At 27.2% G+C, this 17,383-nt stretch overlaps 2 protein-coding genes across 4 annotated transcripts; one reads left to right on the top strand and one right to left on the bottom strand.

Annotated features, from left to right (window-relative positions):
- Positions 1-3,008: 3,008 nt before the first annotated feature.
- On the bottom strand, positions 3,009-7,026 carry LOC100213989 (zinc finger protein 37). The gene is made up of 4 exons (XM_065793245.1): positions 6,766-7,026; positions 6,350-6,502; positions 6,116-6,263; positions 3,009-5,239 (listed from the first exon to the last, which is right to left on the bottom strand). Exons 1-4 carry the CDS (start codon positions 7,009-7,011, stop codon positions 3,222-3,224), a joined length of 2,565 nt encoding a protein of 854 aa, XP_065649317.1. The 5' UTR covers positions 7,012-7,026; the 3' UTR covers positions 3,009-3,221.
- A 245-nt stretch (positions 7,027-7,271) lies between these two features.
- On the top strand, positions 7,272-16,606 carry LOC100198492 (arginine/serine-rich protein PNISR). Of its 3 annotated transcripts, XM_065793247.1 has the most exons (10): positions 7,533-7,620; positions 8,188-8,269; positions 10,599-10,814; positions 12,205-12,768; positions 12,926-13,101; positions 13,884-14,021; positions 14,204-14,306; positions 15,038-15,103; positions 15,516-16,158; positions 16,324-16,606. In XM_065793247.1, exons 3-10 carry the CDS (start codon positions 10,736-10,738, stop codon positions 16,352-16,354), a joined length of 1,800 nt encoding a protein of 599 aa, XP_065649319.1. In that variant the 5' UTR covers positions 7,533-7,620; positions 8,188-8,269; positions 10,599-10,735; the 3' UTR covers positions 16,355-16,606. The 3 variants fall into 3 exon arrangements, with proteins under 3 accessions (XP_065649318.1, XP_065649320.1, XP_065649319.1); XM_065793246.1 differs by lacking the exon at positions 8,188-8,269 and having other exon boundaries at positions 7,272-7,620; XM_065793248.1 differs by lacking the exons at positions 8,188-8,269; positions 10,599-10,814 and having other exon boundaries at positions 7,531-7,620.
- Positions 16,607-17,383: the final 777 nt, after the last annotated feature.

Below are 17,383 nucleotides of genomic sequence, written 5' to 3' on the forward strand. Positions count from 1 at the left end.
ACAAAAAAATGCGTTTTTTTATTTTAGATTTTTTTTTACCATTTTTTTTTTACCATCATAACTGCGTAAAAATTTTACGCAAGACTTTAGGCAATAATCTATCTTTTATCATTAAACAATATACAAATAAAACAACTTTCAGTTTACAACTAATCTTTTGAAAATATATATACAGAAAAAATATATATAGCAGAAAAATATATATACATTAATATAGTCATAGACACATTACACATTAATATAATCATAACTCTATTACAAGATTAAATTGTGAAAAAATAAAACACAAGGTTGCCCAATTTTAAATTTTCTTAAATATTATAGATACGATATTATAAATATTATAGATTAATATAAACGATATTTATCTATACATATATGATATATATATCATATACTTCTAATGTCTGCTGTGTTAAAATATTTAAATCAGTGTCATTAGTTTCTTCAAATAATTTATCATACAAAATATCTTTATGAATATTAACATCACTTGGACTGAATATAGGTGTTTTCGAGATCATAATCGATGATGCATTTTTACACAAATCTGAAAGTTTAATTTTTAGGGTTAACAATCATGGATTCATATCAAGAATACTCTTTTGTGATTCAATTATCCGCCAAAGTGAACCTGTAATTATTTTATCAAGTATTCCAAGAGCCCGCACTTCTGCTAAATATAATTTGATGCTAATATCTTCTTTAACTGCAAGTAAAAGATTATTTTGATTTGGCCAATTTTGAAGAAACTCTAAAATATCTTTTGAATGAAAGTACAAACCTGCAGCATTAAAATATATATTAAATCTGTTACCAACAAAGGGTGCAAGCATACACTTACTTTGTCCTTTACCTTTAACTTCATTAACTTTGATCATGCTGACATTCAAAGAAACTAACTCCACATTAACTTCTCTTATACCATAAGAATACCTTCCGTTTTGAAATGTTATTATTCTGCGATCATGGAGAAGAGAACTTAAATTAAAATCTTTATTTTCTTTGCTTAATACTCTAATGTAAGGAGAGTCGGTATCCTTTTCAGGATTATTTAAACTGTTAGAAGACAAATTTTCATGTTTATTTACTATCATGCTAAACTTCCTGTTTACATAATACAATTTTTTGCATGTAATTCTTTTTTTCTCATGAAGGAGTGCAACTTTATTGTCACTTTTTTCAAGCTTAACTAACAAAAGTTTAACTCTTTTATAAAGATTTTTAATGACTTTATTATAAAAATCTCTTAATTCTTTTATTTCCTTATTTTGTTTCTTTTTTAATTGATGAATCTTTGCTTTATTACTTGCATGTAATAGTTTATATGTCCTTCTAGGGTCGTTAGATGTAAATTTTTTTTTTATACTAGTACGAACATTAGCAGATTTGAACTTATTTTTACAACCAGATGAAGCAAGTTTTAATTTTTTAAAACAGTTTTTCGAGGTTTGTTGGTTCAATTTTCTTTTTTTACCCTTCTTTTTTATTTTTTTCACTCGATATGCATAATTCACAACTAGTTTCCGAAATAGGTGGTTTAAAGAGCATCAGCTTATATATTTTTTTTAACGACTTAAATTTATCTACAACAATTTTAATTTTGTTGTACAAGCTCAAATTATTTTCAGTTACTGAAAACAAATTGGAGAATCGGCTTCTGAAATTCGAGCACATCATTTTCAAAGATTTATCACTGAAACATAAATACCAATCATATAACTCTTTATTATTCATTATGATAAGGCTAATTTTATACAAATACTGTATTATACAATTAAATTATTATATTGTTTTTGCAAATTAGTTACCGAAATAATTTTTGAAACAATATTAAGACGGACTGAAAGGAAGAAGAGGACGGCATTCCGCAGGTTTAAACTTTAAAATTTAAAAACTAAGCTGAATACCCAAATATTAGCAAAAACTTAGTTTTTTTAAAGTTATTTTAGACCAACTTATCATCACAAAACCAAAAAAAAAAATTGAAACAAAGAAAAATAGTTATATATTATTTTAAAGGATGCTAAAACGCAAATAAAATAACTTTAAGCTAAAATAATCATAAAAACTTAATTAAAACCGCTCCTACAGCCAGATAAACTGATATTGAAAATTCTAGCAGATATTTTATCAAAGAATAATCATTTTACTTTTCGTAAAACGTTTTACTATGGCATAATAGATTAAAAAAATCGGTCTAAATTTAATCTGAAAAAGTCTTCTTTATATATAAAAAACTTCGCAAATTTTGTCTACGGAATTTGTCACGTGACTGAAGTGCCTTTTAAAGTGTTAACAAATGTTGATCTTTCAGATGTGCAGCATCTTCCATACCATACTCAAGGATTAGAGAGATGCATCAAACTTGTAACCGAAGCTTCAGATCAAATTTGCGGTTTTGCTAGTAGAGACGGCTTCACTCGTGCAAGACATGCATCGCGAAAAATAATGCCTTTATTCAATACAAAAAGACAGATTCAAATGAATCAGGATAGTTGAACTTTATTACAGCTAAACTTTAAATATTTTTCAAAAGCATTTTCCACTCTAACTTTAATTAAAACTTTAGTTGTACATTATGGACTGCAGAGCTTGTTTGCCAAAAACTCATGAAGCTGTTTTTTTGTAAAAACTCAGCCCTCTAGCGGCAACTGAAGACATTAAAATATTTTCTTAAAAATTGTAACCATTTTTAACTTATTCATTGTGTAATGTTAAAACTCTATTATATGCATAAAATTTGTTATTTTTATTTTGTAAAAAAGGTCAGAAAACGTGTTTTTGTAAGAAAATTGAAACTCTAGCGCGAATAGAAGACAAAAAAAAAAATTGAAAAATTTGACACAATTACTTTTTATAGCGTTATGCAACTTTTCCGCTCTATTACAATTTCAAAAAAAGTTGTTTTTCGATACACCCTATTAATAAGTAGTTTTATTGCGTACTTTATGGATGCCCCCAACACTTAACCAAACCTTAGGATTTAAACTAAGAAAAGAACAAACTTTCAATAAAATTGATCCATTTTATTTATAAAAAATATAAATAGGCATAAATTAAAAGTCAGAATTTTCGAGATTTAAACTCCATATATATCTAAATACAATTGTTATATGTAACCACCTATGTTTATGTATTGCTCACAAAATAAGTCACAACAATGTTAAGTTAAAGTACTTAAAGTTAAGTACTTAAGTCATTAAAATTGTAAACACTTTTTAGCTGCACCCATGTATACTATTATGATCACTAGATGAGTCAATTTCATCAACTAAATATTGTTTATCCTCCATAAACTGGTGCTCATGAATGTCACTACTTTGCAGCTCATCTAAAGAGTTTCTATTGCTTTCCATTACTCTGTTATTACTTACAATGTCTTCTATTTCTTGATTTTGAATTGTAGAGTCTCCATTTAGAGATTGCTCATTTACTAAACCACTACTATCATGATGAATTTGGATAACAGCTGTGCGATTTCTGAAACGAAGAACACCTTCTGAACCTTGCAAACTGATTGAAGAATTGCCTTGCATATGGCTAGCAGCTTGAGCATGATGCATTGCATGCGCACTAACAATAATTTGTGCAGTTTGATTTTCACTTACTAATATTTGACCAGTTTGGGGATCTATACGAGCCGAGCTAACAATTAGTTGGTCGCCACCAACTTGAACATCAGAACTTCTTACTATAACACCTTGAGTAAGTTGAGCTGTAAACTGTGCTGCTTCATTTTCAGTTAAAATATGCAGATTCTGAACACTTGTGTTTGTTGCTTGTTGTAGCTGACTGACACTTCCAAGTATATGAGCAGTTTGGTCATCCCCCTGACTTGCTGCAGTATCAATTAACAATTGCATATCAACAGCAGTAAGCTGTGAAGCATCAACAGTTGTGATATGATTTCCATATCCATGATCATAATAAGTACCTTGATACTGAATACCATTTTCAGAACCAATTACATTGCTGTTACTAACATTGTCTGATTCACCTTCTGTTTTGTGGATAATTTCTCGACCCTGAATCGAGTGTCCTTCAAAATCCATTCCTTTATGTCTGCGCTGAATATGACGTTTAAGACTTGAACGGTTTGCGCAACCATTATCACAAAAAGGACATTCATACTGCTGAACTATTCCATCTCTACATTTCTTGACATGTAAATAAAAACCTGATTTGGAGTTATAATGTTTACGACATTTATGACATACCCCTTCAGGTAATTCAGATTCATCTACTAGCAAATATGGATTTTCCTTCGGAAATTCCAAATCTCCACCAGGTTGATGTCTAATTACATGTCGATTATAGCTTGATTTATGCTGAAATTTTGTATCACAAATAGGACATTTATAAGTAACTAAGCCACCATCAGCAGTGTGTCGCATTACATGAGCATTATACTGAGAACGAGAATAAAACTTTTTTTCACAATAGGGGCATGTACGCACAGGTTTGTCCTCAGAGTGAGTCACTTTATGTTCTTTTAAACCTGTAAATGTTTTAAAAGCATAACCACATGTATCACATTCATACTCTCTTGCTCCTGAGTGCATAACACTATGTGTGTATATTGATAAAGCTGTAGTTAGTTTTTTTTTGCATACTATACATGTAATAACACCGGCATTTGCATGCACTGCAAAACAATGTTCTTTTAAGTCAGCTTGGACTTTAAAGGTTTTAAAACAAATATCACAGCGAAAGTTTTTTATCATAGTATGCATGGTTTTGATGTGATAATTTAAGTTGCCTTTAGTTTTGTGACTACTGCCACATTGGTCACATACATAAGCTCGTGTATTTGAATGAGCAGTCATATGTAAATTTAATGCTCTCTTATTAGTAACACGCTTTCCACATATTTCACACTGATAGCGACCATTTTTAAAATGTACAACAGCTTGGTGTTCACGAAGCCCATATTTATTTGAGATAACCTTATCACATATATCACAAGTAACAGGACCTTTTACATCACCATATAAATATCTTTCTTTTTTTTCTTTTTTAGATTTAATATACTCTTCAGTTACCTCATCATTTCCAATTTTGTCAGGATTCTCACTGTCTTCAGCTGAGCTTTGACTTTTACTTTCTTTGCGTAAAATTTTTACTTGAATATTGCTTTTCCTTGGCCTTCCTCTTAACTTTTTACTACGCTTTTTACATGAGTCATTGACTGCTGCTTTACGCTTTCTACAACTTTCATCAGTAATATCATTATCACCTAAAAATTAAAATAATAAATTAACCAATTAAAAATTAACTTTACATCAACCTTTACATCAAAAAACATAACCAAAACCACATCTTATGCAAAGTTGAAGATGCATTACACTAATAGTGTAACGCTTCTTAAGAAAGCCAGCTCCCTATTTTATTATTATGCTATAGGTAATTTTTGATTAGCAGTAACATAATTGTCAACACGATATCAGTTTCAAGGTTAAAATTTACAAAATGTATATATCTTCATTTTGTAAAATTTAACCTTGAATCAAAATGTTTGTTAACATGATGAAAAAAATAAAATGAAGCGATTAAAGCTACTGTCTAATAAAACTGTGTTATTGTCTTAAAAAAATAAACATTACACAAATATATTTGTCTTAAATGTGTCTCTATAATAAGAAATAGTAAAAATATACACAAACACACTAATATTCATAATAATATAAATGTACGGTTGTTACACAAAAAATTATTAAGACTATACTTTAATTTCATAGAAATCACATTCAATTAATTATTTGATAAAAAAAAAAATATTGGGACTTTTGTATGTAAATAGTAATTTAATATAAATAAAGAATGTCTTAAATATAAATAATTTTTCAAATAAAATAATTTAGATTTTAGCATATATTGATCTGCAAAATAGGTTAATGCCAGAAAAGGTATTTGTTGTAAAAATTTGGGCAAATATAAATAGAATGATAGAGTGGAAAATACAAAATGACGAAATGACTGGAAAAGGTATATTAATTTAATATACTTTTTCCAGTCATTTCTTATGTATTTAAATTAAGCTCATAACAGCTTTATGGAAGAAACTTTGAAAATAATGATACCAACAGAATGAGTAATTTGAAAAATTATCTACTTTTTTCTTTATCTTTTTCATTGGATTCAGTACAATTTACAACACCTTCTTCTGCAGAGATAGAAGTTGTAAGATTTAGTTTATTAACATTGACTACTCTGTCGTTGTTTGCATTTAGTACTTCAACAACACATTCTGATTCTTCTGCCTTTAATTGTAAAAATAATAACTTAACAAATAGATAAATAAATTAACAAGAAGTATTTATTCAACATTTTAAACATTTTTAATTACCTTTTTATTTCTGAAAAATTTTGCACTATCAGATTCATTTTGTTCTTGTGACTTATTTAACCAGAACTCATCTACTAGGTTCTGATATGACTTTATGAGTTGCTCATGAACCCATGAATCTTTCCATGCAACACGATAAGAGTGACTTCCATCCTAACATACACAAATAGATATAGATTGTTTGTTGTAAATAGTTCGTCAAACACTTTAATATTTATTTTACATTATTTTTAAAACATTTTAAAACTATATAAATAATAAAAAAACTTATACAAACACGTAAGTTTGGAATTAACTTTTAAAACTTAATTTTTAAACATTTAAAATCAAATTTTCAATCGTTTGGTAAATATTAATACGAAAACGATGTAATGCGCATTGTTAAAATATTTAGAAAAAACATTAGGTATCTTTACTGGTAGACTGAAAACCTCCAAAATTTTTTCTGGTTGCAAATTAACACCTAACAAACCACTTTTTAAGATTTCTGAACTGTAATCATCGGTATTATCAGCATTTGACGAAAGGTCAGAACTTTTCACAAAGTCAGCTGCCGATTCTGGATGCTGTAATGCTGTAACGGATTCATTAAAATTTCTAGAAACAGGAATATTGACAACTTGGTGGAACTCATCCGCCATGATTCGTGCAGCCTTATTCATTATTAAAAGTGGGTGTATTTTGTTAAAAAAACTAAGTAATAATTATCATAAAGCAATTTACGAGCGTGTGACCACATTGGCAATCAAAAGCAGACTCGCCCCCAGCAAAGAATTCAGGCTTATTATTTGGGTTGCTAAATTAAATTGTAGTGTGATTTTGTTACTTTCTTATAGTTAGAATTACTAGGCCTTTGGATTTTAATTCAAGTTGTGTAATTTTTAGAATTGATTTTCTTTTCTTTTTACTAGTTTATGAAAAGAAAAAAAATGTTACGCTTAAAAGGAATAACATATTCCTATTAGTTTGATTTTAACATAAGTGTTTTTAAATTTTTTAAACTTTTATATTTAATAAGAAAGTTGCTTCACAGGAGCTTTATAAATGATAAAGTCTTAGCTCTCATGTTTCATTTTTTTATTTCATTAAAATTTATTACTTTTTTTAAAAAGTTTACTTGGGATTTTTTATTTTTAATTTAAACTTAATATTTTTTTTAAATTATGAATATTGTTTTTGTAAACAATTAGGCAATCGTATATAAAACAAACAAGCTATTAATTTTTGATGGTTGTCTCTCACAAGTCTATGTTTCCAGTTTCTCATAACAGGTAAGATTTGTTTTAAGTTTGTCTTAAACTGTGTTTAAGTATAAAGCTATTACTTAGTATTTAAAAAAAAAAAAAGAATTAAAAGGTAACATTTTACTCAGAGAGAAACCTGATTAGGTTAAATTTTGTTGATCTACAGATACTATATTAGACAGGCATTGCAAAAAAGCCAAGTTATTGATAAATTCTTATAAAATTATTTGTAGACATTTTAAAACACCTCTAAAATCCCAAAATTGTGCCTAACCTTGTTATGAATTATTTATATCAGCTTTTTATATTTATTTTGGCTTTTTTATTATTTTCTTAAAAGCCTATCAAATGAATTTTTTATTGTCATTGTAGTTATACTTTTTCCTTTTGTAATTATTTTGTACTTTTTTCTATATTTGTAATTTTTTATTTACAGAATCAATTATTACTGTTTAGAAATAAGCTTGTCAATCATCCCTTTTGCTTGATATAAGTAAATTAAAAAAAAGTATAAGAAAGAGTAGAGTTCAGTAACCACAATCATTATTTTTATTATTATTATCATTATAAGACTTATTTTATTATTATTATAAGACACAACACAGCTCACAATGGATGGCATTTGTGGACTTTGAAATAGCAGAGTATCAAGAGAGATATTGTAGTTAGCCATAAGGTATTTAATTGTTAAAGAATGGTAGGTAACAGTTATTTTTATAATGTACAAAAATTTTAGCACAGCAATCGAAATATATGATAAAGGAAATGATGATTTAAATGTAAAAGTTAGTGTGCATCAGGGTTCAAACACTTTTTAAAGAATTCAATGTTGCTTTACCACAGGAGCTTTTTATTTAGATGATTATACTTGATTTCTACATATTCTAACAGTCCTATATTAATGAATGGCAACCCTCTCAGTGAGTCCTCTTTTTTACATCTTCTTGGATTATTGTTCACTACTAACTTCTTATGGAAACCTTATATAGTTCCATTCTCTATCTCTACAAATCTCTTATTCATAGTTTTATAATTCATATTAGTTGGACCTGCTTTATCATAAAGTTGCGTCTCTTTCTCTTTCCTACAAATACCACAATGGTCGCTGCTCAAAGGAGCTATCATCTCTAGTTCCATCAATTAAAACTCATTCTCGTTGATTACTCATTCAGCTAAGTCACTGTATCTGTCTTTGCATGCTCTAAAAACTTGTATTCATCTAATTTTTCCCCTTGCACTTCAACCCTTTGGAACTCTCTCCCATCTTCATGTTTTCTTGATTCATACAACTTTACTAGTCTTCAGCCAACCGTTTACTTGCTCTTCAACTCTATTCTTTGTTTTCTAGTAACTCCCAACTTAATAGCAGTTGCTTGCAGCCTTGTTGAGAATAAATTTGAATAATTAAAGAAAAGATGCAGAAATAGTAAAAAATATATTACTAAGATGGTAGTCTTAGGAAAAATTACATAAAAGCAAAATTGAATAAATAAGATAAAGACAAAAATATGTGTTGGTAGGTTTTGCCATTTTAGAGATAATTTAGAAAAAGACATCAAAAGTAAGATTAAATTGTACCTGGGTTCAGATAATTGTTTCCACTAACAGCAATAAATGCGTCATTAAAGTTTAAAGGAAAGGACGCGTAAGGATACATTGACAGAAACATTGACAAATAAAGGAATTTTTCCACACGAAAACAATATTTGGCAATAAAATAAATAAATAGGTTTAACATTGTCAAAAAGGGCCTAGAATAGCCCATGTTTTATTTTATAAATAGTTTAAAAACTAATCTGAAATAAACACCTGATATGACTGACTCATTTTGATAAAGATTTCTTGTTTTTAATATCGGATATTAAAAACACATTTTATTTGAAAATTTTTATTTTTTACCACAAATGCACAAACAAGAATGTTGCTACTGTTGGATAGTGCAAGTAAATACCTTAAAGTATATTAAATGTATATTTAACCTCCAATAAACATATAAAAAGTTTCATGCTAGTTTAGTATCACCTAATTTCAGTTACTTAAGCCTAAAATATTTTAATCTTAGAGATCGATAAATTTTGTTTTTAGAAACTTTACCCTACTATGATCTTTTATATATGTGTGTGTGTGTGTGTGTGTATAAATTTTAAAAAATTGTTTATAATGTTTATTTAATATAAGATCTTTTATGATAAATGTTTCTCGTATCTTATAACTTATAATCACTTTATAAAATACTGTTTTATAAATTAATAATTGTTATCACTTTATAAAATACATTTTTTATACCTTGTTTTTAAGTTGTAGAAGGGCCATAAAAAATATACAAGGTAAAATCACATTTTTAGAACCAATAATATCACAAATTATAGATCTTTATGAAATTTACATTTATTTTTGTTTCTCTGAAAAAAAATTTGAGTGATAATTGAACGTGAAAGACTATTTTGTACCAAGTTTTAGGTTGTTTTTGATTCATCAAATATTGCTATTTAATGTTTAAAGTTTAAATCGCCAAAATTGAAACCTGAATATCTCAAGAACCGTAAGGATTCTTTACTAGCTGTTGAATTGATATAGAATGAATAATGAGAAAAAACTTTCTATTTTTAATAGATTTACCTTTGTTTTATTTTTTCAATTGTCTATGGGTTAGCAGGGAAGTCTCATTGATTGATTTTAATAAATAATCGCTCCTATATTATTTAGTTTTACTGTGCATCTCTGGTTATTATATTTACAACAAAATAATGATTTATATAATATAAATTCAAATATAGATTGAAATTGTAAATATAAATAAATTTGTATTAATAAACTATTATTTAAAAAAAAATATTTATGCAGATTATTTTTGAAATACAAATTCAAAAATATCAATTTGAATAAAAATTACCAAACATATTGAAGATTTTATTTTAAAATCTTTCGTTTTCAATGAAATTTTCAATAAGTTTTGAATATTATGTGTAAAGATATTTTAAAAGTTGTTGTTTGATTTTGTTTAGGTAAAGTTGAAGTTGCATAGTTAATTGTATTTGCTGTCACAATTTTTCAACAAATTTTTTCTTCTGAATTTTTATCCCAGTTCTTTTTTTAAAAAAAAAATTGAGAGGAAAGAATTAAGGGTTATCCGGTAAGAGTTATGTGGAATCAAAGTCAGCCATTACAACCGAACTGGGGTTGGCCACCTAATCCAAATTATCAGTTTAATAGTAGTCAAGGTCAGTAGACTTATTTGTTATTTTTAAAGCATGTTACAGGAGGATAGCTATTACATGATAACTTAATTGAAACAATACCCCTTTTAAAATTGTTTATAAGATTGTGTAGTAGCTACCACTTGAAAAATGCAAAAGCTTTTAAACAGACACTAAAAATGATCACATAAGAAGTTTGTACTGGAGAAGAAATGTATTTGTTAATTTAAAATATTTTAAATTTAATCAACCCTTTAAAAATGATTTATAATGTAATAACATGTATAAGTGATTTAATTTCTTTGCTGAAAACTGTATAAATGCTCTTAAATCAAAATAAAAAAGCATTTTATTTATGTTTTCTATTTTTATATGTTTGTCTTTCAATTTTATTCTAGTTAAAAGTAGTTAACACTAAATTTAAGGCTTTGTAGTTTAATGGCTGTGTATGGTTTATGTGACTTTGAGTTTTATGTGCTCTGGTCCCTACTTTAGTATTGCTCAAAATATTTAAATTATGTAAGTGTTAACATAACATTATTGTTAAGTATTGATTTTTAACAATTGTTCAATGTATTTTTAATGTTTCAACTTTAAAGAAAGGTAATAATTTAATTTACATGATTTTTCTATTAAGTAACAAATATTTAAAAAAAAGCAAAAAAACAATTTTCTTATTTAAAAAAAAATCTGAATTCATCGCTGGAAATAACACCCAATCAGCAATAAATAATCATCTACTTAAAAAAAATTTATTTCCCAATATTAATTCTGGCCAATCAAATTTATAGAAGGGTTTTTATGAATAATCTTTCATTATTTTCATTAAATGTAACATATTGAAAGTTGGTATTAAAAACAAACAAAACAAACGAGGAATAAATAATTGTGGCAAATTCATTATAGAAAAACTTATTTAAAATGGTCTGAAATTTTCATACTTTACTTTAATACTTAATGTAAGTATAAATCTAATACTTTATTTTAAGTATTTTAAAACTATTTTCTAGTTAAACATTAGAGTAACATTTTATGTCTGTTTTTAAATTTTTAATGTTTTCTTCATTTAATTGGTATGAATTAATTTATAATATAACTCCTGTACAAATTTGGTCCGCATAATTGACTGATTGTACAGAAATTGAGAAAGTAGAGGATAAATATATCAACCATAAAGTCTTTAAAGTATTTTCATATTTGGAGTATTTTTCTTTTCTTTAAAGGCTGAGAATAATAAAGTTAAGTGTTTCACTATTTATGAAGTTTTGTTTTATAAAAAAATATGATATTCTTTTTATTATGTATAAGTATTATTTTTTTAATTATTTATTAGTGAATTAAATTTATATGCATAAATATTTTGTATTTTTTAATTTTATTTTAATAATAAAGAAACATTTTATTGTATCTTAAGATGAAAGTCAAAGTTGGGCGGCTGCTGCTGCTCTTTGGGTTCAACATAAGCAATTTCAACCGAACAATAATGAAGGTTATGCAGTATTAGATAAACCGCCTGAACCTCCTGGTCCTCCTCCTTTGCCACCACCTTTACCTCCACCAGAAGAAATTCCAATATCTGTAGTTGACTATAATCATGGTCAAACAATTCTTGAGAATAAATCAGATTTGTTTCAAAATGATTTAAATAATAAGGAAACTTTAAGTTCTCAGGTTATGCCAGGTGATGTTTTTGATTATAACCATGGCAAACCAGAAGAAAATGGGCCAGACCAAAGTTGGGGTTATAACATGTGGGCAGGACAACAACCCGCACAACCTGTTCCTGGATTTTATAATTCTGATTGGAATCAAGGACAATGGAATGGAGATCATTGGGAAAATTGGAACGATAGTTCAGCTAGTTTTCACCCACATCCAGAATGTTTTGATCAAAATAGCTTTCACCCTCCAGTTTTCCAAGATGTCATAAAGCCAAAAGATATTATTTTCAATGGCCGTCCAGAAATTAACTCTCCAGGTTATTTTGGTTGTTGTTTTGTTTTACTTTTTTTGTTTTACTTTTTTTGATTTTGTTTTACTGCTTAGTTAAAAGACCAGATTTTATTTTATGTTTGAAAGTTATTTTAAATTAAAAAATTGAAATTATATTTTATAAAAATTTATTTCCTCATCAGACCCTGTTGAGCTAGCTAAAAAAGGAAAATCTCTTCCATTGTGGCTTCGTCAAGGTTTGGAGAAACTAGGTAAAGAAAAAGAAAAACAAAAAGTCAAGGAGGATCTCCCTATTGCCAAAAAAATATCTGGTTATCAGCATGGATCTCCACATTCATCACCAGAGAGAGAAAAACAGGTATCAATTTTTAATTAAAATTTGAGTAACATTTAAAACAAACAATATAAAAGATAAATCTTAATATTAACTAAAATTTTAGTTGACATTAATCCAAATAAATATTGTTAAAGGAGAACCGATGGGCAAGGCAGGCAGCATGTACTTTTTTAAAAGAAAAATAATGGCAATTTTTCAGTAGTATTCTTGTTCTTAATAATTAAATTTCCTACTTTACATATGTATGGATTATTTACTCTTTAACTTGCTTCTTTTTTTTAATAATTCTCAAGGATTGCTTAGATTAAATAATTTTAATGAAAGTAAAACAAACTACAATTGATAATTTGTTGTTTAATGTGTGCTCATTTTTGGTTTTTATATTTATAAAATTGTATTTTTAGATAGCTGTTTTTTTCTTTCTCGCTATGTTTCATATTTTACTGGTGTAAATTTAATTGCTTTTTATGTAATCTTTTCAACAGAATAAAACTAAAAAGTGAAAAATGTACACAAAGTTAGTAAAAAACAGTGTGTTACAAGCATATGTAAACTGCAGTATAAAGCTATTGGCACTTTTGTGACCTTAAAAATGTTATGTTTCACTTTTTTGTTAACTCTCTAAAAGATTAAATGGAATTAGTTTTTAAAATATTATGTTAAGTTTAGTATAGTTTATACAATTGATTTACTCTTATACAAAGTAAAGACCAGACCAAAGAAAGCTAGATAAAAATTCAAAAATATTTTGTAATAAGATTTTCAAATGTGTTTTGATTTATTTTGAAATTGTTTTCTTGTAGATTGAACCTGTAAAAGCTGAAGTAACTCAAATTATGGATCAGGAAGAGAGTGTTTCTTTAGTATCTCAAGAGGTTGAAACCAGTCCAAATCACAAAGTTGAAGAAGAATTGGATGAAGAAGAAAAACAAAAACAGAGAGTATGATAATAATATTATTATTAAATTAAATGAGGTTTGTGTATCTGGTCAGTAATTTATGTTACAATTGTATATAATTATAATTTTTATAAAATTGTTATAATTGATTCCAACTAAACCTAATATTTACTGCTAATACTGAGCAATTATTGGTTAATTTGCACTGAATGTGTTCCTTGCAGATGTTGAAAATAAAAACGTGGATGACAGAAACACTTTTAGGGGTTACAAATGACGAAATACAATCCCTCTGCAATGAGGTCTATTTTGAAATTAAAAAATCAGGTGTGTATGCAGTTAAAAGGTTCTGGAGGTTATTAAGGCCCCCTCAGGTTGCAAAGAAAACTAAATGTGAAATAAAAATCATAGAAACATTTCAACTTTTTTTAATATATAATTAATCACACATTTGTCTTGATACAAAGTAGTGTTTAAAATAAAAAAATATTTAAATCGTTTATTTTTTTTGTTATTAGATAACTGATATCATATCTGTTATGGTTAGTGTTTGCATTATTTAAATTCATTTAATTATCAATTTCTATGTTTGTTTTTTTTAAAAAAAAAGGTGGTCAAATTAAAGAATATTTAAACTAAACCTGATATAGGCAACTTTATACATATATTGCTTTTTATTAAAGTGGTTTCACAAAACGTTACATTTATTCTACAAAATAGTTAATTACCATTTGTTTATACTATGTATATATCAGGAGGAAAAGTATTAGTTTTAAAGAAGCTGAGAAAGGTTATTATTGATGTTATATTTTATTAAATTGAAATAATTATAATAGAATTGATTAGTTAACAAATTATTTTAAAATTTTCTTTTAAAAAAAGGTGAATATTTAATAAAAGGTATATAAACTCCAAAGAAGGTCTTAATACCCTCTGGTACCTTAGATTATTTTTACTCTTTGTTGTGGTAAATAATTATCTTTTTAATATCTTCTCATTTTTATTTAATTTTTTATTTTTATATTTCTTACAATAAAATCAAAGTTTTCTAAATTTAGTTAAAGTTAAAGCAACACAATTGAGAAAATCAGGTGGGCTTGAGGCTTTACGTTCTGCTGCATTGGGTAGGTTTTTATGCTTCAAATAATTTAAAAGAAAAATCTCCAAATTGAAGTCCCATATCGTCGTTGGCCAGGTAATATTTCACTTGTGTAAAAAGCAAAATTTTACAGGAGACTGAAAAAACTATATATTTCAATGAAATGAGGTTTTAAAAGTAAGAGTAAAAAACAAATAACTAACATATTATAATATAATTTGTTAGTTATTTGTTTTTTACTCTTACTTTTAAAACCTCATTTCATTGAAATATATAGTTTTTTCAGTCTCCTGTAAAATTTTGCTTTTTACACAAGTGAGATATTACCTGGCCAACAACGATATGCTGTTTTAAAAAAGTGTAGCTTTATAAAAATAACTTTTTAAATAGTTTTATATTCTCTATACATTTGAAAATACATATATGCCCATTTGCAGGAGATGGAGATGCATCGGCTAGTGACAGTGAAGAGGAATTGTCTTCTCCGAAGGAAATTAAGCCGGTTGAGCCGATTAAAGCTCCTGAAGTTAATCGAATATCTCCTGTACCTATTAAAACTCCTGACGTGCCATTAAAAGCAGTTTGCTCTGACAGAAGAGAAGAAAAATTGCAGGCTGAAATAAAGAGTTTAGATATATTAATTCAAGCTAGAAAACAGCAAAAAATTAACGCGGAAAAGAACCTTGAATTAAAACGCCATAAAGACACTGTTATGTCAAAAAAAGGTCGAAACGAACATCAAACTTCAGACAGTGACGAATCAACAAGTAATTTACGTAAAAAACGAAAACAATCTTCGAGTAGTTCCTCTGAGAGCGAAAGCGAAGAAAGTGATAGTTCGGACAGTGAAACAGTTACTAAAAAAAGAAAAAGATCTAAACATCGCCAACAATCCCCAAGTAGACATAAAAAAAACAAAAAAAAACCCAAACGACTCGAAAGTTCTAGCGAATCGGATCATAAGAAAAAAAAACGAAAAAGAAAAGAACTTACTTCATCTTCTGATGAAAGTTCCCATTCGCTGCGTAAAAAAAAGTCAAAGGGTAAGAAGCATAAACACAAATCAAGAAGTCATTCTAGGTAAACGTTTTCCTTTTTATATTCAATAATACGTGCATCATTGCGATTTTTTTAAATTTTTCTATTGAACAGGTAATAATGTTTTGCGTTTTGTTTTACAATAGTATTTTATAACTTTGAATTGATAGTTTTTGCAGCAAGCTTGACAAAATAGTTCATCCATAGGTCCCCTAAACATTCAAAACAGAGAAGGTAGCAAAAGATAGCGATATTTTCAGAATTTAATGTTCGGAAGTCTTTTGGGAAGATCAGTACGAAATCAATTGAAAAGTTTATCGGAATCGATTCTTTCGAAGTGTTATCACGTTTATCGTGTCGCGCTTATGTTTTTTTAATAGTATTTTAAAGCTATAGATAATTAAAAAGCTTTGAAATGGTATTGTAAATTATTTTAAAATTGTAATAAAAAATCGAACTACTCCAACATCCTTGCAAGGGATTAATAGAATATTTTTGTGTTTTTTTTTTTAATTATTATCACTTGATTTTGATAAACAGCTGATTTAAAGAAAATATTTCGTGGATTAGAAATTTCGTAATAAAAAGTTTTTTTTAGGACCCAGTTTAATGTTAGGGTGTTATTTTATTTTAGTGATAACTTTGAAAAATGAAGTAACTCATAGCTTGTCTATAAAAGTGGCGGTTATTTATGTCGGAATTACTCTTGAAAAATATCAATGCTCTAGCAAATTATCTTGAGGTGCCCCAAGATCTTTGAAAATTTAACGGGTCCCTTATATTGCAATAAAAAGTTTTTCCAAAGTATGTCATGTTGGGTCTCAAATGAAGCGAAATTATATAAAATCTTTAAACTTTTCAAAGTAATCTTTTTTTTTATTATTATAAATATTTATAATTATTACTATTTATTTTACTGCATAAAAAAAGATCTAGATAAAAATGAAACGTACGTTTTTGTAAGTTTATCCTAATAATATTTTTTTGTTTGTTTTATAAAATTTGATCACAGTCAGTTATTGGCCCCTCTTTTAATATTGGTGTCAGTTTTTTATACTCCTCTCTAAAACAAAATTATAAAATAACTTAAGTTTTTCTTTGGCTTACAATTATTCGGAACAATACTAAGTTAATGTAAAAACTATGACTAATTGTTCGTTTAAATTTTGTAGAAAGTTGCTTCTGAGTTTTGATAGTATTTGTATTATAAAATTTTCAGTATTGCTCATATGGCAATCAGAATGATTATTTTCTTCCTGCAATCACT

Source organism: Hydra vulgaris, chromosome 03 (genome assembly GCF_038396675.1).
Source record: "Hydra vulgaris chromosome 03, alternate assembly HydraT2T_AEP".
NCBI classification, from domain to species: domain Eukaryota; kingdom Metazoa; phylum Cnidaria; class Hydrozoa; order Anthoathecata; family Hydridae; genus Hydra; species Hydra vulgaris.